The sequence below is a fragment of the Manduca sexta genome, chromosome 10 (assembly GCF_014839805.1).
Source record: "Manduca sexta isolate Smith_Timp_Sample1 chromosome 10, JHU_Msex_v1.0, whole genome shotgun sequence".
In the NCBI taxonomy this organism is placed as follows: domain Eukaryota; kingdom Metazoa; phylum Arthropoda; class Insecta; order Lepidoptera; family Sphingidae; genus Manduca; species Manduca sexta.
In genome coordinates, this window is record NC_051124.1 from 8,285,404 (window position 1) to 8,310,184 (window position 24,781).

The 24,781-nt window shown below is 32.5% G+C and overlaps 2 protein-coding genes across 3 annotated transcripts in view; both read left to right on the forward strand.

Annotated features, from left to right (window-relative positions):
• The window catches only part of LOC115455815 (cGMP-dependent protein kinase, isozyme 2 forms cD4/T1/T3A/T3B), a 189,474-nt gene that overhangs the window by 16,647 nt on the left and 148,046 nt on the right, over positions 1-24,781 (forward strand). Inside the window, exon 1 of one of the 2 annotated variants that reach the window (XM_037437124.1) lies at positions 9,014-9,233. The exons of the other annotated variant lie outside the window; for it this stretch is intronic. The gene's annotated coding sequence lies outside the window, so the exon portion shown is untranslated. Of the gene's footprint in view, positions 1-9,013; positions 9,234-24,781 lie in introns of those variants that run through there. 2 annotated transcript variants of the gene reach the window in all.
• LOC119188933 lies at positions 16,775-21,793 on the forward strand. Its single transcript, XM_037437198.1, has 4 exons — positions 16,775-17,316; positions 18,190-18,260; positions 18,674-18,742; positions 21,539-21,793. The coding sequence occupies exons 1-4, from the start codon at positions 17,283-17,285 to the stop codon at positions 21,791-21,793; spliced, it is 429 nt and encodes a 142-aa protein (XP_037293095.1). The 5' UTR covers positions 16,775-17,282.

Below are 24,781 nucleotides of genomic sequence, written 5' to 3' on the forward strand. Positions count from 1 at the left end.
AAAACATTTATTTCAAGTAAGAGTTTTAAGAAACATTATTCTTGTCAAACAGACATGTTTACCGCCCCACTGTTACATTCGCAAGAAATTAAAATTAACAATGCTTACATTACGTGAGTTAATTACAATTTTTCGCACGAAACCATAGTTTATTTGAAAACGAACACAATTAAGTCGAATTTCTCGGAATCTATAAATAAGAATTGCAATACATGGATACGCGGCGCGTACGCGTTATGCATTAATTTTGTGTCTCTATTCATTCTCATGCTATATTTGGACGCGGTGTGGTAGATATGACCAGCTCGGCTGAGTTAGTCCAGTTATCGCTACACCCATCCCTGGCAGTGGGCTATTTTTAGAATGCTTTACTCATATGTGGCTTGCGTAGAGCCACACCGCGATGATTGTCGTAGCATTGAATACAACTTTAGTACACTGTATACGAAGTTGGATAGTTAACCAATATTTGGCGTTAAATCAAACATTACAGAGTTGAAAGGCGGACGAAATTCAAACATCTCTGGAGTATGTGTCACTTTCCGAGAACTGAGAACCTGTTGCAAGTAGCCGCACCGCAAGTATTATAATTCTCACTCATGTTAGTAATCCTTTCTGTTCATTGTATTAATTAAAATTCCTTGCAGTTTATCTTTGATCTTTTGTACATGTTTAAAATTTTTTTCGTATTGCGGAATTGTTACTGAATATTATACTTAAAAAATGAACGGGGAAACAATCTGAGTTACGAAATTTAAAGAGTTTTTTTGGGAAGTATACTGTATTTTTTGCAATACATACCAAATGAGCAATACACGCACAAGTGAGCTTCTAAATACGTAATTATTTACTTGCATATACGAGGTATATCTTAGTCCATGTTTGCGTTACAATGGTATCAAATATAATGGAATTCATTGATACCATAATGCAAAGTCAGTTATAGCAGTTTGCAAAATAAGTTAAACAATAATAAAATATATTACTTTATTTCCTTGTTTCTCACGTAATGCAATAATGTTAGATCATATACTGCTGGTTTAGGATGTCGAGAGTGCAAGTATTATGATTTCTTATGTTTCCACGAATGTAAGACATTGAAATAAAACTATGATTCTTTTTGTTTGTTAGCGCATATCTCCGAAACTGCTGAATGAATTTTCATGCAGTTTCCACATATAGACAGAATATAATTGTCTTTCCATTAGTACTTAGTATTCATTGAAAATAATCTAATCGAGAATGTTCTTTAATCCGTTACTTTAGTTTTATTGAAACTTTCAGAATGTCATAAACAATCTTCGAGTTATGTAAATCTAAATAATAGCTTATATTTTTTATGGCTTTTAATCAATATAGCCTTAAAAAAACAAACATCAAGACGAATTCTGTTCGAATTAGCGAAACATTTTATTACCATCATCCGTATAAATTGTACAGTTAGCAGTTTCTTTTCAAATTTGGATGCCAATATTCGAACCGGTTATGTTAAAGATACATCAGTCGGTCGGGAAGCTGTGGAGTGCACGAGATGAATCACCTGCTTTTCGAGATTTAAAACACCCTGGTAAAGTATCCAATGACGCGCATGACCGCGTTACTGCCCTTGAATTACGATATACGGTTGATCGTGTGAAATGTGGAATATGTAAAAACTGATTCGTGATTATCAGGTAATGCTTTAAGAACCAGAAAATTTGTATTCCAGATTTAAGTTATAGTCAGTAGGTAGTTGAAGGGACAAAAATAAACGTGTTCCTTTTTTATTAGTGTAGGAAAATAAATATATAGAAATAAATTGTACTTCATGTATGGAGTTTTAGGATTATAAATGTATATTATTTTACTTTATTTTATAGACTTACCGTTAAGAATAAAAATTTAAAGTATGTCACGTATTTTGGTATAAAATGATTAATAACTTACTGAGTTTTATTTGTGAATACCTTCGAAAAGTATTGTCTGTTATTTCCTCTACACACGATTAGTCATTTATTCTTTTTAGTTTATAGCTATGTAAATTTTAGCGAATGGCAGAGCTATTACAAAATTGTTTGAATAATTGATTCGTTTTATTTTTATTGTAAACTTTACAAAAATGACAATTTACACGTTTTCCTATTTATATACTGTGGTTATTTATATAACCGATAATATATAAATATCCTCAATGCTAATGTTAATATTAAATCCACCACACAGAATTCGAATACTGATTCTGTCCGGGATGTAGCTAATGCGTAGCTTGTTTATCCTTTTACAAATATAGGTATTAGAACATATTATGAATGTCAGAAAAAAACTTGACATATGCTTCTCATTCACCGGGCATGCGATGACAGGTATCAGGCATAAGAATATTCAAAATATGATTCATTGATACCTACTACTTAAGGCGATACCTCTTGACTCCTCTTGACCTTGGTCCATTTTCATACATTTTGTTTCACCTTTAATCTGGGTAACTAAACAAGTATCGGCAAGTAAAGAATTTAAATTCACGTCTGGTTAGTGATTAGTTCTCGCAGTTGAAAGAAAAACGTAAAAATAATTAATAATCATGGATATTTCGGCCTTTAAAATTTCGTCATATTCAATTTACCTACCTACAAGGGAAGCCGATAGGAATCGAGTTGTATGGACGCTTCGTTACTCCCACACACATTCAAATTCCTATACAGTCCTTCTCAGACATGCATATTTCCTCACGATGCTTTCCTACACCCTTCAATATGGTCATATTATTTATTTTTCGACGAATGCAATACGTAATACATTATCTATAAATAATCTTTTATGTCAAAGAATTAAAAGGCTGATAACGAAATTCCATTAACAACCAGTGTATTTCGCACGAAAACATTTTAAAATATTTCGCAGACGAAATCGTATTATTCATTAACAGATAAGATTTAGTTATCGACACGTAGATGAGTGTATGTGAACTGAAATATGATATGTGGTTTTAGGTTTTTCCTCGATAATATACGAAAATATATATTTTACAATAAGGTTAAAAGACAAAGTTAAAAAATCCGATAATCACTCATTAGGTTAATTGGATCACAAACATATACATCAGTGCTGTAAATTTTTCCTATTTTAGCTTTGAATTGCTTTGCGTTTGACGTGGGCTTGTTTTATAAACAAGCTATAATTCATCAGATTTGAAGCAGTTCCCTCCAAAATTTTATTTAATCATACTTTCATATTTGTAGTGTAGTTAAAATATTATTTATTAAAGTTATCAACGCGTTCTTATACAAAATATTAATTGGTTTCTACTGTGATTCATGCTTCAAGATTTTGTTTTATCTTCTGGCGGTTATTCCATAATATTGGTTTATACTATAATTCATATTTCCTACTTATTATTAATGTATAAACTAGTATTATAAAGCTGAGAGTTTGTTTATTTGAACACGCTAATCTCAGGAAATACTAAACTGATTTTAATTTTTTTTTCACTAATAGGAACCTACATTATTCCTGAATGCTAGTTTTCTTCACGGAAAACTACCTCCCGCCGGCGGAGTCGTCTACAAAAACTAGTTAATGTATAAAATATTTACTCGCTAGTTTCTGCATTGCGCTCCCTTCAACAATACAATCGTAAACATTATATGCGCATTAGTGGTAGAATTTCAAACCACAACATGTTACGCCAGTGCAGTCTATTTTAACTAGCTATGAGCCTACCGACTAGTTTTCTTTAAAGTAATTGTATAAATGGACCTACTTACGCAAAAGGGAATCAACCCACACAATGATAGTTTTGAGAAAAAGCTGTTTTTGTCCAATTTTTGTATACAAGACAATTGTTTGTTATTTTGGACGAAAAATATTTACAATATTGTAAAAAATACTTTATTCTATCTATACAAATATAATATTGATGAAAATCATTTAACATAATTAAGGAATTTAAAAATAACTCAATGGTTCCTTTTAGCAAAACTATTTCTGTGTGGATTGATCTCTTGTTAATTTTTTTTATCTTGGAATAATTCTATAATAAAAATATAAAATGTCATATTTATTTAATATATTTTACTGAAAAAAATATTTTTATTTATTTCCACATACAACTATTTTACAGGTAATACCCAATACAATAGCGTAGTACAATAGTTATGTAAAATAAAAATTCTTATATTAAAATGTTTTGTGGAATATCAAAAATTACTTAATCTAAATATTATTCTACTTCAAAATCAGACTGACCCGAAAAACCTTCCAGATCGTCTTCTATATTTGCATTTCCGTCAAGCTTGACGTAAAAATCATGTGAGTCTTATGGGATGGTTCTTTGTAAAAACAAAAACAATTTCGTAGATTTTTTTAGATTTTCCGGTTACCATGGGGCTTGGATCTTGTTAGTTTATTGAACAACTAGTGTTATGTGGGTTGGTAAACTTGTGTTGAAAACGGTTTGTTCAGTAAAAATTGTCATATCATTTTGATCTTTACAGAGAGGATAGAAGGTACATTTTAAAAGCTCTCTACATACTTAACTCGATTTTGGCACATGTGTGTATTGGTTCCTGTTTGCATAAGTAGGTCCAAATGTGGAAATGCAAAGGTTTGTGAACAATTTGTATATTAAAACAAATCGTCAGCTCCATAATAAATTCAATATAATATATAGGGTTTTAATCTAATGAGACATATTTTTAAGCGATTCCTTTTATGAAAATCTTAAAGTTTACCGAAATATAAGTCCGATTTTTATGACTTGCAGAGTTTGCGCGAATTTGGATGGAACTGATTGTAATAAGAATTCATAACCTCGTGAGGATACCATAGCGCCTTTATTGAATTTATTAATTGCACAATTCAAATAAAGTGAAATGATTCCGATTATTTCCAAAAGAAGTTATAAAGAACATTGTTAGTTCCTTATAAAGTTTAGATTTAAAATTGGTTCATTATTATTTTTTATACCATAATTATGATGACTCCAATGGTGCAACATTTCTTATGAGTCAGTATAACTGAACTGCAATGCGTATGATCGGGTGTAGTCATTGTTTTTGCATAAAACATCTAGAATGCTCCATTACTTACTATCTTTGAGGCCCTCTTCCATGTTTTAAAATAGTCATGATACTAAAAAATATTTTCACATATCGACTTCCTTCAGAGTTCTCGTGTTATTAGCACCATTTAATGGAACGTAAATTGTTTCTAGGCGATAAGATGCTTCGGTCAAAGTCGGTCGCACTGTGCCGGCGTAATCTTTTGCAAACTCGGAGCGAAGTGCTTGTTTTGTTGTTATATTAACTTCTAGCGCCTTCGTATGGTATTTTTCCGAAATAAAATTCCCTATTAGACATCCCTGCGTGTGATTTGATTGAACTACTTGTAATTCGACAATTAGTCGACTTCAAAAAAGAAACTGTACCTATTTAATAAATAATTACTTACTATATTCAGTGATTGACTTCAAGTCGAGAAAATTGAGAATTATTTCATAATAGAATTATAAAAATCATAAGCAAAACAGAATATCTGCCATTTTACAATGGTTTTCTATAAAGCGGCAGCAAGCTATAGATAATATTTTATAGAGAGGCAAGTTCACAAAAAGCAAATCCTATTTTTCATCTACGAAACGTATTTTGTAGCTATTTTATAATCAAATATTTAAAAGTCCAAAGATATACATTTGAAACTAATGAACTTTGTAAATATTATTATTTAAATGAGTATAAGTAAACTGTTCAAAGTGGAACTGTTAATGAAACAACAAACAATATTAAAAATACACGTTGTAATTTGTAAATAAACGCGGAATGTGGTCATTCGCTTTTGAAATACTATATATATAGTACCTGCCTATATTCTTATTATAGATCTGGGAAAATGCCTCACAGTGCATTTTATTTCATTTTCTGCATACAAAGATACACTTGTATTTAGGTACATTTCGTTATTATTACAGTTTTGTTACTAATTCTAGGTGCCAATTAAATTTTAACGACAAAAGGAAAAGTTAAAAAAAGCGACATCTGTACTTTATTACACATCTCATTTAAATTTTAGTTCCGCTACTCACCACTAGATGGCAGTGTTGCACTTTTATAGAAGGTATTACAAAAATGTAATCAATATTCTGCAGATGCTTATCGTATTGCAGTACTATTTTTAACTTCCTTTTTGCTATTGGTTCACTATAAATATGTTGGCAGCATTGATAGATAACTGGTAAGGCTCATAGATGGCGCTGATTATGATATAGTTTTTTCATCTAACGTGCATTGTTTCGCATTGGCTATATTATCTTATTACCTTAACATATGTATTTACTCTTGTAGTAAATATAATTCAAATAATAATATTAGAAAAGACCAGGAAGAAATAACTTTATTGAAATTGTTTGACTTTAAGATTTTTAAAATAAAATCTTTTTAGTTTTATATAATAAGCAGCGTTAGCATAGTGAGAGAAGAACAGCCTGTTAACACAAAAAAACTTTTTTTTTTATTTATAATAGAAAGGTCGTGAGTTCGAATTCAAAATTCGGGCCTCTTGACTTTTTACTTATGTGTTATTGTTGATATCATTCGCTTTATTGATAAACAAAACATTATATAAAAATAAAAACAATGTAAACCAAACAAGCCACCTTGTGTGGCGAAATAAAACTTTAACCGTTTTTTTTTTATTATTCTTATCGAATATAATACTTTCTTCTCATTTCTACTTCAGTGAATATTACATTTTATATGAAAATATAATCAGTAGTTACAAATTTCAATATCTAGCAATAAATAATTGAAGCGCCTCCGTTCATATTAAGTAATGCATTTTGCCTCTTATGTTATGAGTGGGAATCCCGGTCGTGTGAGTTCTTAAGGGGAAGCCTCTAAAGTACATTAACCATTGTTTAAATTGATCTTACGTATGATATCGCTTAGAGCTGTAATAAAATAAGCAATGAAGAAACAATAACTATTAGGGATTGTACCCGACATTGCAGTGAATTCTATCAAGTAGCAGCGAGTATGAAATGGCTGTTGATATTTGTTTCGTTTACATATTTTGGCAAATGTGTTCTTAGTTTTATGAGTCTATATTAAATATAGATTTATATTTAGGATGATCATACTATTGTTTAGAATGACTTCATCATTTCGTTGTTCAGTAACTAAAAATAGATATTGAAAAAAAAAAAAGAGATTTTTTTAAACACATTAATAATGTTCAATAACTAGGTGTTTGCAAAAAATATTCTATTTAGGAAAGATCGATTGAGATTGTCATGGAGCCTCATTTTATATCTCAAAGATAATATGCGAAAAATGTATGTCACTGTGATTCTAAAATGATGCCGCCTCACTTCGTAAACCTCCAAATCGTTTTTATTAGAACTGATTAGTGATTAGCGGTTCAAAACATCATTTCATACCTATTTCATCGAGATGGAATTACGTCATAATTCTATATTTGAAAATAATTTATTTTCCCACCTACATTAGTGCGCTTTATATAGATCTCGTTAAGGTTAATTTTGTAATACTGGCATTATTTCAAAGCTGTTGAACGTTACACCTCTTTTGGTTTTTATTATTTAAGTATTTAAATATAGAATGTTATTCCTAAGGATGTTTAAGCATGGCGGAATAACTGTCTCTAAAATACGTCGCGTATTTAATTAACAATTTTTGAAAATAGAACACCGTGATTTACTCTTAACAGTCGTAGTGGCGAGGTAGAAAATAAATAAGATCTGTGGAATATTTCTTTAATTCCTTGCATAAGATGTCAACATGAAGAGACGTGATGTTGTCTTAATTAAATGTAAATACGAAGTCCTAATTGGAATATACTGACGAGTTTTTCTTAAAAGAAAAATATTTGCCGCACGTTCCTTAGTCGCTCTAAATGATATACGTTGAAATTTATTAATTAAATTGACATAATATTGGCGTATGTACCATGTACATTAAATATTCAGCATCTATAATTTATAACTATTTTTTAAATCTTTTTGACGCCTTTGAAAAGTGATCAATACATTTCTTTTTTATTAAAAACATTACCTGTAGAGAACTGTTTCTTAATTTTTTTTTCAGTAAGGTCAGATATATAATACGTTCTATTATTCAGTGAGCATTCGGTGCGTTCCGCGGTTTTTCGCGGTTGCACCAAAATGTGCGTAGTTAGTTTGCTCTCTAAAACAATGTATTCTTTAATTGAAGTGGGCGCTCTTTTATGTTAATTATATTTCAATTTTAGAATGTATTTAAACATAAATAAATTTTTCGTATCATACAAATCCTAACTGCGAGCTATCTAAACACATTGGAATTGTAAATAATCTTTAGTCAGCTTTATGACAAAATGTTGAAGGTTCTTTTCCACTAATGACGTTTTGATCATCTTCCGCAATGGACATTATACATAATATACAAAATAATCTAAATGCGATTAAGAACTAACAACTTCGTAGATTAAGTAGCGAGGAAGCAACTTTCTCTGTTCTAAACATTATTTAATATCTAAAACGCATATTATTATTATCTACTTCATATGTATTTATAACCGGTAATGTATAAATATTATCAAGGATAATTTTAAATTTGCACTACACAGCCTAGGTCTGGTATGCCGAATAGCAGAATATTCGGTTTAGCAGTATTTGGTCCAATATGTAATTATATTTTATCTTTCGCCATCATTATAATTCTTAATGTTTTTAAATCGAAAACCTTTTGGCGAAACTATTTAACTTTGTGGATAGAACGCTTAGATTTCGCAGTTTGGCATTAATTATTTTTTACCTATAATGCGTAGATACAATAGTTCATTAGTAGACATAGATTCAGTATCAAATCGAAACCTACCATTCAGGACCAGAAACAAACTGCACCAAAGAGGGTCATAAACCAGTGTATGCATGATTAATGTCAAATCGCATATGAATGCGTGGTTGTGTAAACGTTCTAAGCCAGTGTATCGTTAATCATCGGTTGCCCAACATCGCTTATCGTTCATTACTCGGGCCGCTGCGCGGGCGCAAGTGGTTACAACCAGTAAACGCACTCGTCCCGTCTCGCTGTATTTATTGTCCACCCGGCTTTATGTCGCGCGCTCGCCTCTTAGATATTAAAAAGTATTTTATTTCTGTGAGTACCGTAGTTTGAATCAGTGCTGATAATGATAATAGTGTTGTAAATCAGTGCCTATCGTTTCGTGTTTAGTACGATTATATTGGATTTGCTTAATCGGTGAGTGATTAGGATGTTTATTGTTCGTTACAGTGTTTTGTTTTATGTTTTTTGCACGTTGGTCTAGAGTTTGTGACTCAATTGGATTAGTAGTTTTATTAAGTTTGTGTGTTTTATTCAGTTGTGATCGAAATAATTGGGTTGGTGAAGCGAAATCTGATTTTTTTTAATTTGTTGTTACAATGAGTGTGTAAAATGTAGTAAAAAATTGAAGGATAAATTATAACAATCATATTGATATAAGGAAGTTTTTGGTTATATTGCGCAAAAATTGACCATTTTGCAAATTGTTTGTCAGAATATTTGGGTCTCTCATACAGTTATAAGTCTTTAGGGCTCCTATCATAATTATTGGGAACGATTGCTTAACATGCTAAGTCGTTTGATGCAAAAATATTAGGATAATAAACAATTTAGCCTTATTAATGACAATAACAAGGTGATTAGTCTGATAAGAAGTGATTATTTTCCTAATGTCAGACGAATTATGAAAACATGACTTTTTTACTAAAATAGAAAGCGAAAATAAACAAATTCTTTATACATAAATGTCTAACATTCGATTAAAAATGAGAAATTAAATATGTTACTACTTCATATTGTTATTACTACAGCCAAGCAGTGGCGAATATCTATATAACTCGATTCAAGTCAGCCTCCCTTTACATAGAAATTATGTAGAATCTAATTATCAGAATGATTTGTAGACCGCATTTATGCATATAAGCATGTTGTGTGGAGTTCCTATTCAGAAAATTTCAACTTACGTCACAGCGGCTAAGATTATAAGTCATGCTAGCAAAACAAAATTGAATGGGGCTCTACCAATGATCAATAACGAAATATAGATATAGCATACAAATAAAACGGAAAAAAGCGTTTTATATGAACATATACACATTTTGAACACATACACATTTTTGATATTGTCATGTGAAAGACTTGATGTCTTATAGCCGGTACAAACAAAACTACAGCTAATACTTGTAATTTACGCGTAGTGTACGTAACCGTCTCGATTTGGACAATCGTGTCTGTATAATACATGTTCTATAGGTATAATTAGCTGTTTATTAAAATATATAATATCCTGCGTCTATCATATAAAATAATATTCTAAAAAAAATCAAAAATCAATTGAATTTGTGTCTCGTGCTTCCATTGAAGAAATTTAAATTAATGGAAAATAATATCAGATACCCGCGAATATATTTTAGGGACGATTTTACGTACTTAAGAAAAAAAAATGTAACAAACAAATAACCTGAAATAGGTAAACAATACATTAATTTTAATCATTCACTATCATTTTGATTTGTTTGTCTTTTTTACTAAATAACTTATCTGGATATTGATATATAAGCCTATTCTAACAAGACGGCATGCTAAATATAAACACTTATAATTCATCATATTTATCGGCTTTATCAATAAATATCTATTGAATGATAAATACCTATAACAATAGAAATATAATTATATAACATTGTTACAATAATATCAATATTACCTGGTTACATCCTATAAAATTGGCACAAATGCCAAAGAGAACAGGATGGAGTATGCATATCTTGCATATTGCAATTATTTAGTTCAAATTATATAATAATTCAAATAATTCTCTGTGTTGTTCTTAATAATTCAAAAGCTGTTTTGATGTTTCATGGAGTTAGAATTGGCGAATGTGTTAAATCTTATTAAAAAATCACAGAGAATTATTTGAATTATTTATTATATATTATATGCTGGTTGTAGGATATATTTAATATCCGCCCTGATAGTGACCATCGTACACAAGATGTTAAATCCCGCCATAGTGGCTCACGTAGTGTCGCGTTACGGGATCGCTATATATCCAGTTCCAACAGGCCGGCATAATAGGGGACCGGCCTATGCTTGATTTTGTACATTATTCTATATGTAATGGTTAATAATACGAAAAAGAAGCACTCCTGCGAAAACTGCATAACAATTGGTTAAAAATGAGCGAGTAATTCATATTTAAAATATTGTAACGTGCAGAAGTGGGCGCGATGTGGGGATATCGCTTCATCTCTTTTTTTCGCACGCGTCGTAATTCCCGATGACGTCACATGTGGATATTTCGTCTCTTTTCTGTTTCTTGTTAATTACCCCTTCCACCGAAATTCAAAGACTTATCTTGTTGTAATTATAACTTGTTGATTTTTTACCGGATTTTAATAATTCCTTCTGTGTTATAATTTATATTATGTAAATATTTGATAATAGTAAAGAACAAAAATGAGTCCGGTACCCTATTGTGCTGACTGCCGAGGGGTAATTATCTCTCGTCAGTCGACATTCTATTGGACCCTCCACGTACCATCAGTTGCAGTAGGATCATTTTGCCGTGGTAGTATAACAAAAAACATAACACCATAACAGATACAGTGCTAAAGCTATGTTATACAGTAGGTTTCAATTTTAACAGTTGGTTTCAATACATCTATGGACCACTTCTGAGAGTTTGGATTGGATATCAAAAATTTCAGGGAAAACATTTTCAACAAATCACCCAGACGTTATATTTTTAGCTTCAAAACTGGCTGGAGATAGAGGCGATATTTATATAGTTCCGAATCTGGATCACCCATTTTGTTATTACATGACACTGATGTTAATGGGACGTCAAGTTCTACAGTTTTACAACGCTGATGCCGCGACCTCACAAAGATCTCTTATTGTGATAAAGCCGTACAATATTAAGATATTTTCAACACATGTATCATTAAATCGTGATCAGAATCAGAATTAGAACTAGTCAAGATAGATTCGTGATTTGTTGCTCTTAAACTAGAAGAAACTGATAAGGGGCCTTTATCAGTTTCTTCTAGTTTCTTCTAGTTTACTATTCTCTTTAATAGTGTAAACTCGTGACGTGGACATTATCTTCGTGAAATTAGCTTGAAGTGGTATTTTGTATACCAATATCTATTGTCTAGAACGCAACGCGTCGCGTTATGTACTTGTTTTGTATTATCAAAACACCTTGTGGCACGGAGAATAAGGCCCAATTTCCTGGTAACGCGTGAAGATATCGCGACTCCGTTTCAGTCTTATTTCTTGGAACCCTCTCGGGAGTTTATTCTTTGTTTCTTTCCTTATCAATTTGATTCACTTCTTCGTTCCTAAAACCTGCATTAAGTCCATTGCTGCGAATTTTATGTCTTATGCTAAACAAATAGGGTCTCCATAATTTTTAAGTCTGTAGATATGACCTTTTTAATTATAAGGTGACCTATGAACTCCGCAGTCACATAGCGAGAAAAGCTATGCACTTCTGAAACAGCAAAAGATTCGTGGAGGGGCGAAATATTTTTACCAATATCATTGACATTATATAATAATGAAGCAGTTATTTATTTTTCTACGAGTATCTGTAAGATTACGGGACGTCCCCTGCGGAATCCGCTCGTTGAAATTACGTCGTAGAACAACATCTACTGTTTATTTGATTTTGATTTAAAAGTGGTTTCTCTAAAAAGCTATCCTAAGATATATTTGATTATCTAGGTCTAAGGTATCCTCTTACGAATAGTTATTAATAATAAAACCAAGCAACTGATCTCGTTGCAATCAATTGTTCCAGAATGTACCGGCATGACTCAAATGTCTAATAATATGTGGATATAACCAGCGTAAACTATGACTAAATTGATTTATCATAATGTTTAGATGTGTGTTATTTGCATTCATTAAGGAACAAAGCATTTTATTTATATTTAAGGTTTGCGCAGACGGTGTATTTTGTACTGGCTGACGGGTTGACGAGACGCGCTGCATTTGCGCATCCTATGTGAAGGTATTAGTGTAAAAAGTAAATTCCGGCTGTATCGTGTTTTAAATTAACTGCGCTTTTTGAAGAGCGTTGACTCATCTGCATACTAACTGCGTTCGAGGTACAACACCGCTCTGAGATTTCGGGTACGAATCTCGAATTGGCTAAAGTGATTTTGGGTTTTTCTGCTCAGTATCAATGATGAATCTGGAATGCGTGCCCGATATGGCAATCTGGTTGTCCACTATCACCATCCTGTGACGGACACATGGTGAGTGCCCTGGATGCAAGACTACTTAAAACTTCGGTGATAAAATTCATGTGAGGTGCGTCGTCAGCTCACTAATAAAATGTCACGTGCTTAGAACTTTAAACCAACACTGCGCGCGATGGTTTTAAACAAATTTTGAGTTGAATATGAAAATGTTTTCTAAGTTCTTCTGTTACAGAAGGACTTAATATCTGCAAAATGTTTAACTCTCTTAAAAGGTCTCAAGGCCGATTAGTTTAATCTGTTATCTATTTAATCGCTTCGTTTATAATTTTTTTATTGCTTTGAATGACGAGACGCGCTTGCCGTTCACCTGATAGTAAGCGATACGACTGCCCAGAATCAGTAGACACACCATCCAACATCTTGAATTACAAAGTATTATTTGGTATTCCACTGCGCTCGCCATCCTGAGACATGAGATGTTAAGTCATATATGTCCAGTAGTTGGTATTAAAGATATATTTCTAGTATATGCTGAGCGTTGTCGGTCAATCTTATTTAAGTATTTTATTCGTTTAGAATTGAGTTTTTAGTCGACTTGTTTATCAGTAAATATAGACCAAAATCGATTTCGTAAAATCTGCGGGCATTCATTGCGTCTATTTATATATTTCAAGTTTATCGCCCCTATGATGAATATAGGTTTGTAGAATAAATACGTAGTTCTATAAACACATCGCCTCTACACTTCCCCTATTTATTTTCATAAAAATATAGTTTAGGTAGATATTTATTTTATTTTTCCTTGGCCTTTAAGCGCGCAAATATATATATCATCTTGCACTAAGAAAAAAATAAAAATGAAATACCCCTTAAGTCATCCAGAATTAGAGTAGCTTTTTGATAAAAAGAATAAATAATATTTTTTATGTCCAATTCTATAGTTAAGAACTATAAGCTTGCTAGGAAATAGCGCTTCTATGAACAAACTGTACATGTTTGTTATATTAGTATTTCATGATTAACACATTAAAGAAGTCAAGTGGATATAATTGAAAACGGCGAATAATCTAACCGCAGAAACGTCACTTCTGAAAACTTATATTGTGCAATGTATCGAAGACGAAGTAAACATGACTTTTATGGGGATATTCCAGTATATACTATCGTTTCTTATGTTGATCTCTATAAATTAAATGCTATAGAGAATGTTTAAAAACCATGTATGTATTTCTAAAGAAATATATTAAGTATTTATTACATTTTGTCATTTATAGTTAACATTATTTTGTAGAAACGATTTAGCTTTGATTTTTTGTTCGTCAACCTGTCTAACATTATCGTCCTATACTGAAGTCAAACCCGCAAAAATATTAGAAAAATGTTCACAATGATGTTCAATCTGGAAATTGAAGTTGAAACCTCTCATAGCATTCTAAGCTGCCACTACACCTAAGATACACATAGTAGATATTGACTATTATATTAACATGCATTCACATGCCACAAAACAATCACCGATTGGAAGTTCAATATATAAATGCAAATAAATTTTCAACATTAGTGTGTACATATAACTGTATGTACAGATAATGTATTGATATCACGAGGTTTCAATTACTGAGTAGACGTTAAATGAAACGGGCGGCGCGCAGCCGACGCGGCGGCTGCGTCATGTGCAATGTATTAGTCAAAATGTTTTTTAAACTCATTTCTATTAATGTCCAGTGGTTTGTTACTTCAATTTATGTGGAGAAAACAATTGCTTCAGATGTATTGTTTGAAATAGATTTTTATGAAGCCAAGTTTTCGCTCTATATACTTTTAAAACTTGTTTTGGGTTTAAACTATTTATACATTTTATTAATTTATCATTCACGACATTTAAATAGAGTTTAAGATGTGAAACATTAATTGACTTCACAACTGTACAAAACATTTATCGAGAAAGAACTCATGAATTCAAAATGGTTAATAACAAGACACAAACTTGTATAGTTTTGCGGCATCCGAAAATCTTAATGTCACCATCACGTGGTTATCCGTATCAATGGTAGACTGTTACAAGTCATTTTAGTAATCATCTATGCTTACATCTTGTGACCGTTGGGAATAGTGATATTGCTTATGATTGAAATACGTCATAATGTAATTTAAAATGATTCTCTATTACTCAAATAGCCTACATGTAAGGTAGATGCAGTGTGACTGGTGAAAAGGTAAATATACAAGCTGCAAGTTTAATGCAGGTGGATTTGATACACGCAAGTATGACGTCATTCCTGTAGAGCAAGTTAAAATGTTGTTTAGGTGTTAGTACCTCTATACCTCTATGGTGTTCAAAGAAAAATCAGCACGCTTGTGGCCTTCTGTGGCCATCAGAAGGGCCTTGTCTTTTATTGGAGAACCGTAAACCGTTCTAATACTGATTGAGATCATCAAGCGGTTTTAAGTGGTAAAACTCCAGCGAACTCTGTTCGTCTTAGATTTGAAGAATATCTCCCTAGGCGAATCTTCATCAGCCACATGAAGTCCAACACTGATCATAGGCCTCTCCTTACATTCCCAGACGGATCTGTCAAGCGACCTGTACCAGACGAATGCGTATCAAACACTAAATGTCACTTTAAATTAAAATATTGTGGAAAACTTATAATTTTAGTTAGGCATTTCGCTATAGAACCCATTAGAGTTACGGGAAAGACGTATGTGGTAGAGACACCGGGAGAGTCTTTTCTATACATCTCGCGCTAGTTATTTTCTAAATTGAATATTATTAATATTGATACACAACATATTTTGTTGTACTTGACCTGGCTACATATTGGATATCTCATTTTCTATATTCCCCACTATTTCATTCTTGTTTCATAGCTAAAACTAAGTCAACTAATAAAGCAAATAATTACTGAAGGGTGACAGTTGACTAAATAAAAACTAAACATTCCCAACGTAAATTGAATGAGTTTTTGCACTCGGAAAAAATAACTTAAGCATAACGATTTACCTCATAAAATAGTTGTTTTCAATGTTTATTTTGAAGATTACAGCTAGTTAGTTGTCTTCTGCGAACTCTGCTACGTGGAACTCTTGGATATTTTATCATTTAATTCAGACCTTAGGTTCACTAGAAGACTATGATTAGCGTAGCAGCAACGTGGCCTTACTGCACCTGATAGTAAGTGGAATGTGGTCCAATAAAATGTCGACTGACGAGAGATGATTACACCTCGGCAGTCGACACAATTATGCCGGCCTGTTGGTACCGGATATACACAGGCTGATCCCGGAACGCGACACACTTACGTGGGCCACTATGGCGGGTGTTACCACCTTGTGTATGGTGGTCGGTATTCATGCGGATATAAAATATATACTACCTCCAACAATATAATTAGCTATACATAACAAGATACATTACAATAACTATGTATATATATATATATATATATATATATATATATATATATATATATATATATATATATATATATATATATATATATCCCGTAAATTATTTTGCGTCCTACATGGCGTTTTTAACCGATGATGTTGCATCCGCCTGACTTGTTGCGTCCTGTATACGGACGCAAGATCGACCATATCTCAAATTCAGCCAGAGGCCATCTAAAGATCGGTACAATGCATGGGTGAAATATTGGCACGGACGTTGTTTTGTAACCGGAGTGATTTTCGCCGTATTTTCTAGTTCCGCGATATGCCGTGCGAAATTTTGAGGTCGCCCCTGTGCGGCGTATATAAATGGCGTATATTCATTACTTTGTTTAGAGACATCATGGCGATTATGTTGTTTCCTGTATATAAATAAATAATTTTTATCATTTTAAGTTAGTGATTTCATTGCGTCCCACAAAATCGCATCATGCAAGGGGAAACACGGGGAAGACAGGGAGTGAGGGGGCGAAGTTAGGACGTGACGTGTAAGCAGCGTGATTTTATTTATTTATTGGCGGCCGGTACGGACGCAGAAGCGTTTTTGGTAAAATTGTGCAGTGGAAGTTAAATAACAGGCAGCATGAAAAGAAGCGCAAGGATACTCAAATTAGCAAGTAAGTACCTCCACTATATTTAATTAAAAATAATTAATAGTTATAGTAATAGGTATAATATAGTATGTAGTTTCTAAATTAAAGTTATCATTTCATAGCCGCTTCATAAATAAAAGTATGAATGAATGTACTACGTAGTAGGTACCTACCGGGTAAGACACACAACACAAGTCTTGCCACTTGCAGGCAGTCGTAAGTCTACCGGTTACTGACAGCGCTCTGTGCTGTGGTACCTCATCATGGTTGTTGTGATTGATGTGGACCGTTTTTTTAAAAGAAGTGACTTTAAAAACTACTACCAAGCTAAAATAACATGGCCTTGGCATTCGACTCATTTTATAATTAAAAAAAAATGTTTTATTTGTGGTGCAACGACGAAGAATAACATTAATATTATTTTAAATCATTTTGTTCTTCCTATGAAACGCAAGCACATAAAATTGCTCTTTGAATCTTCGTTTTTCTGGTGCAGTGTTTGTGAATATGCAATTTACGATCATTATCTTGACGACGAATGTCCTATTTGTTGAACAGTTTCATAGATACTTACTAACCTAAATGTACTATTAATCGATTATATCAAGTAGGTACCTACATTCGTATTTGATTTTCTATGATAATATTGTTGTATTTTTGCTTTATTATTTGGGTAATAATGTTTTAAGTTCATATAAAAGATAGATATATCCCGTCGCGGAGTTTTTTTCGTAGAACTATTCAAGAGAATCTTACTATTACTATTGTAAGATACATTATATTTGTAGAATTCGTACATATGATAATATATTTAATATTTTTGCGGCACGCGTTAAAATACCTAGTTCACAGAAGACAAAAATTTATCTTACTACATTTATTGTTATTTTGTTTTAGGAAATTGTGCAAATAAAGAAAATTCATGTGACTTATTTGATTCAACGTTACCTTCAAATCAGAAAAATAAGGTTGGTACCTACATAATATCGATATGAATTAAAATATTTTAACTACTAAGCTGAATGCCATTTTTGGCACAATAGGTATAATTTATTTTTCTAATTTTACGTTTTTGTTCTCTTTTTCTTACTATGTGCATGTTATACTGTTCGTGTGCAATAATAAAATCTTTCTTTCTTTCTTGTCTAACTACTCGACATGATGGGACATTACATCTTATGTCTCAGGATGACGAGTGCAGTGGAGTACCAAACATAACTTGTAATTCACGTTGTTGGATGGTATTTCTACTGTTTCTTCTGCGGTCATATCGCTTACCATCAGGCGAACGGCAAGCTCGTCTCGTCATTTAACGCAATAAAAATTAAAAATACTGTTTGATGCTTAGGACATAATACTTAACCATATATGTCTGTTCCAGGAAGAAGTATCTCTTTCTAGTCCTGACGTTTCTGACACAGACTCAAATTATACACCGCCTATACAAGATGTGAGTGTACTATTTACAATTTCTAATCTTGTAACAGTTCTAGCTATAGGACTTACACTAACATTTGGTGCTCGGCTTTGCGCGCCCGGACCAGTCGTTGGCTCATTCTTCAGGAGCTTTACCGATTTTCAGGATAAAAAATACCCTATTTCTTATTCCAGGTTATATTTTAATTACAGGGTTCATTCAAATAAATCCAGTGGATTTAGTGTGATTAAGTAACAAACAGACCCACTGACTTTCGGTGGTACAGTACATACATTCGGCCTCAGTAGCACAGATCTCGAGTTCGAATCCCGGGTCGGGCAAAGTGATATTCGGTTTTTTAATTGAGTATTAGCCCGGAGTTTGAAATTTGTGCCCGATGTTTCTCAGTATAATAAGTAGCCTATGTGCCGATCGAGACTTTAAAGTGTGTGTCAAATTTCAATTAAATCCGTTCAGTAGTTTTTGAGTTTCTAGTGTATGTATTTTGTATAAATACTTGTATTTTAAGCCAATCCTTATTATTCAGGAGGTCTGGATGCTTATCTTTAAGAGCCTCGCATTCATGCCTTTTAGGTGGTTGTTTATTTTTTATATGATATTTAAAAATGAATTGCAAACTTTTTTTTGTTCTGCAGTCCACGGTATTAGAGTCCTCTTTTTCCCTTTCTTAACATGGTTAGACTCTGAAGTTATCGTTTGAAGACCAGATGGTCCTGGCTGAGGTGGTAGTAATGGTGGTGGTAAATTATTTCCGTCTGTAATATCTTGCGCGCACTTAAGCGATTCCACGTCATAATCTAAAATAAAATCATTTTCTGTCATCCCTTCATCTAATTGTTCATTTAAATCTAGTTCAATCTCATCCAGGGATTTACCTCTGAAAGCGTCTGCTTTCCCATCTTCCAAAAGGATAAGGAGTTTCGATATCTTGGCAGTTTGGTAAACGTCATCCGGTAGCCGGTATGATTTTTTGTGCACGTCATTTGTATGGCCCATAAATGTAGCTAATTGCTCCATATCATTTTCAGACATACTGAATATTTGTGATAAAGTGGCCAAATCTTTTACTAAGCCTTGTAGACGAAATTGCTTTTGGGTTTTTTGCTCCAGATAGCCTCGCATGCCTTTCTAATACTTTGTACCCATATATGGTGTTTTCCAATCCCGGGTTACCAAATAGGAAACGGTTTGCTCTTGAACCTCCTAATTAAATAAAACTGGAATTCCCCGATCAGGCTTGCCTCTAATAACAAGCCTTTAAAATTTTTGTACCAGCCAACCAAGGTAAACCTTGACTTGACCCTTGAAAGGATCTCCTTTCGGACACAGTAAGAGCCCGGTCGAATCCTTCGTACTTATCAGAATCATTATCAGGTTTCAAATTGTCGTGAACTTTTATTGTTTGAAGTTCTCTAATTGTTGTAAGTATATAAGCCAACACTTTAAATGATCTTTCTTTGATTGTATTTGCAGTTTCTTCGGATTTTTTTTCGAGGTATTCTTTTAGGATTTTTAAGTCATTCGCCAACGGCACTATAGTTACTTTATTCCATTTATTAGTGTTTAAATCTGATGCTGCTTGGCTGGATACATCAAATTTCCAATTTGAATCTAAAATTTGTATTAGTGTTTTTAGGTCTGCCTCTACTTCTGCAGTGTTTATATCCATGTAAGGTTCTTGTTTCTTCAATGCAAATAGAATTGCTATATTGCAGCATTGTTTAATGCTAGTGGAAATGTTCATAGCAAATGTAGGTGATTCATATCTATCTTTTTCAGAGTCATATTTTCCCACAACTTTTGTGGCTGCTACAATGATGTCGTAGTTTTTGGCCTCAGTGCGTCAAATAAATCTTTTATGGCGGGATTAATCTTTTTAATTTCTTGTAATAATTTTGCTAATTCCCTCATTTTTCGAGAAATTACATTTACAAAAATGTTTTTTCTCTATGGTTTTCAAGTATTGAGATCCAAAAGCACATATAAGGACATCCGATTTAGCGACAAGCGATGTTTTATCGGCTCTCATTCGAAGAAATACACTGTCTTTGAGTTTTTCATCTATTTTTAAATGTCTCAATAATAGATTTTGAGTTTCGGACTGTACATTTTTATTTGTTTTATCAGAATTTTTTGAGCATTTTTTCTTATGTTTCCATAAAAGCTTCTTTGAACAAAATCCCAAGCAGTTTGTAGTACATGGCTAATAGTCCGTAAATTTGTATTTTCGTATGGACTTGTTTACTTCTACTGAATTTTGAATAAAATTTCTTTTTTTCCATAGTTCCATGATAAGTTCTTTTCTTTCCCGACTATTTTTGGATTACGGTAAAAGCTTTTGTACTTCAGATTTATAAACATGATGTCTAGTTGAATGACTTGCAAACTTTAAAACTATACCTTCTCAGACAACAACAGTTGTCTCTATCACGAATAACACGTTTGCTTTTGGATTATTGCTTTGGTATAATAATATCATCATTTATAAGTTCATCTTTTAGGCATCATTATTAATGTCGACCGCAAAATTGTCTTCCGAAACAACATTGTTTGTTTTATATATCCTTAAGGATGCAGGTTTGGATGGATGTTTGTTAATCTTTTACACTAAAACTACTGAACGGATAGCAGTACAGGAAAATTAATAAAGTCTTCAAGCTGTCGAGTTTCGTGGAGTCCCGTCTCTCTCGGGAACTATAAGTATGTTTATCAGGATATCAGAATTATCCATTCAAGCTACAAATGTTTATCTTTAATATTGCAATACTTCATAGGCACAATATTAAAACTAAAATTTCATCTTTGCAGACTACTTCTGATGAATCTTGCATAGACGACGATAGGATCTTGGATAAAGCTTGCTCACTAGGTTTTGTACTTCATGCATCTACAGAATCTCAAAATCCTCAGAAAAACAACTCATTAATAGAACGTAAACCCTTATCTAACAAAAACATTGAGCAGTCTTCATATGTAAAAACTTCATTAATTAGTAATGATAGTGTTTTGAGTCACATAAGTAATTCACCCTGTGATACTTTTGCTGTGGACATAAAATTTTAAAACCTGCATCCTCACGGGCACATAAAACAAACAATGTTGTGTCGGAAGACAATTCAGATGTCGATATTAATAATGATGCCCAAGAAGAAAACCTTACAAATGATGATATTATAATACCAAAGCAACAACCCAAAAGCAAACGTGTTATTCGTGATAGAGACTACTGTTTTTTCTGCGAAGGTTTAGTTTTAAACTTTGCAAGACATTTAACTAGACATCACGTGTATGAACCTGAAGTCCAAAAATTTTATCGAAATCCAAAAAGTCAGGAGAGAAAAGAACTTATCATGGAACTACGGAAAAAGGAAATTTTATTCAAAATTCAGTAGAGGTAACCAAGCCCATGCGGAAACACAAATTTACGGACTATTTGCCGTGTACAAACTGCTTGGGATTTTACTCAAAGAAGCTTTTATGGAAACATAAGAAAAAATGCTCAAAAAATTCTGATAAAACAAATAAAAATGTACAGTCCGAAGCTCAAAATCTATTATTGAGACATTTAAAAATAGATGAAAAACTCAAAGACAGTGTATTTCTTCGAATGAGAGCCGATAAAACATCGCTTGTCGCTAAATCGGATGTCCTTATATGTGCTTTTGGATCTCAATACTTGAAAACCCATAGAGAAAAACATTTTGTAAATGTAATTTCTCGAAAAATGAGGGAATTAGCAAAATTATTACAAGAAATTAAAAAGATTAATCCCGCCATAAAAGATTTATTTGACGCACTGAGGCCGAAAAACTACGACATCATTGTAGCAGCCACAAAAGTTGTGGGAAAATATGACTCTGAAAAAGATAGATATGAATCACCTACATTTGCTATGAACATTTCCACTAGCATTAAACAATGCTGCAATATAGCAATTCTATTTGCATTGAAGAAACAAGGACCTTACATGGATATAAACACTGCAGAAGTAGAGGCAGACCTAAAAACACTAATACAAATTTTAGATTCAAATTGGAAATTTGATGTATCCAGCCAAGCAGCATCAGATTTAAACACTAATAAATGGAATAAAGTAACTATAGTGCCGTTGGCGAATGACTTAAAAATCCTAAAAGAATACCTCGAAAAAATCCGAAGAAGCTGCCAATAAAATCAAAGAAGGTTCATTTAACGTTTCGACTTATACACAATTATTAGAGACTGTATATTGCAGGGTTTTGCTACTTAACAGGCGTAGGCCTGAGAACTTCAAAGAATTAAAGTTCACGACTATTTGGAATCAGATAATGATTCTGATAAGTACGAAGAATTCGACCGGGCTCTTACTGTGTCGGAAAGGGTCTTAGTACAAAAATTTAAAAGACTAGTCATTAGAGGAAAGCGTGGTCGGGGAGTTCCTGTTTTATTTAATAAGGAGGTTCAAGAGGACATTAAATTACTGCTCTCGAAGAGAAACATATTTGTTTCTACATCAAACCGATTTCTATTTGGTAACCCGGGATTTGAAAACACCATATATGGGTATAAAGTATTAGAAAGGCATGCGAGGCTATCTGGAGCAAAAAACCCAAAAGCAATTTCGTCTACAAGGCTTAGAAAACATTTGGCCACTTTATCACAAATATTCAGTATGTCTGAAAATGATATGGAGCAATTAGCTACATTTATGGGCCATACAAATGACGTGCACAAAAAATCATACCGGCTACCGGATGACGTTTACCAAACTGCCAAGATATCGAAACTCCTTATCCTTATGGAAGATGGGAAAGCAGACGCTTTCAGAGGTAAATCCCTGGATGAGATTGAACTAGATTTAAATGAACAATTAGATGAAGGGATGACAGAAAATGATTTTATTTTAGATTATGACGTGGAATCGCTTAAGTGCGCGCAAGATATTACAGACGGAAATAATTTACCACCACCATTACTACCACCTCAGCCAGGACCATCTGGTCTTCAAACGATAACTTCAGAGTCTAACCATGTTAAGAAAGGGAAAAGAGGACTCTAATACCGTGGACTGCAGAACAAAAAGTTTGCAATTCATTTTTAAATATCATATAAAAAATAAACAACCACCTAAAAGGCATGAATGCGAGGCTCTTAAAGATAAGCATCCAGACCTCCTGAATAATAAGGATTGGCTTAAAATAAAAGTATTTATACAAAATACTTACACTAAGAAATGATACTTCCAAAATTTGCTTTTTAGGTTCAGTTCCTAAAAAAATATCATTTTTGTTTTCTTTCATTGTATGAAACAAATACTCATTTACAGTATTGAATAATTATCATTTAACCCTGGTAACGTCTAGGGGTATGTTTAAGCTTTTAATTGTTTTCTTTTTGCATTTTATTTCATCTTCTTTTAATTTAAAATACATTGTGTGAATATCTTTTACAATTAATATTTATCTTAATTACTGATTCAAGCTATATGGTATTTCGAGTAATAATTAATATAATAATAAAACTACATACTTTTCTTTTTCTTTTTGCCAATTAACTCATTTTAATTCATATTAAATAACGAATAGGCAACCATAAATTAAGAACGATTGAACAACTGATATATTTAATCTAAGCAAATGAATGTAATCTAACGAAATAAATCACATAGTCTTGAAAACTTGTACAACGCTAATTTAGGTATCTTGCTAAACATACTAAAAGTCCCTAGAGTAACGGGGAAGTCCACAAGACTACACGATTTATTTGGTAATTTTTCAGCAAAATTTTCCTAGGCTATAATGCGTTAGAGACAGCAGATTGAGATTGATTTAATTGAGGCATAGTCTAACTATAGGCCTTTTATTAATCTTATGTAACATTTACTGGATGACGTTTTTCCTATATATATATATTATACGTCTTTGGTTTGGTTTCAAGAATATGCCAAATTAAATCAATAATACATAACTACATAATTATGTTGTATAACTGATTTTTCAAATGTAGTTGATTTTACTTGTTATTTCTGTAATTGATATGGTTACTAGTGTAGGATTCATATTATATCTTTAA

Excerpts from the sequence above, each read along its gene's own strand:
- LOC119188933 (XM_037437198.1), top strand. The coding sequence starts at position 17,283 with ATGAAAAGAAGCGCAAGGATACTCAAATTAGCAA. Across the intron at positions 18,261-18,673 it reads CTTCAAATCAGAAAAATAAG|GAAGAAGTATCTCTTTCTAG; the intron begins GTTGGTACCTAC and ends TGTCTGTTCCAG. Across the intron at positions 18,743-21,538 it reads ATACACCGCCTATACAAGAT|ACTACTTCTGATGAATCTTG; the intron begins GTGAGTGTACTA and ends TCATCTTTGCAG.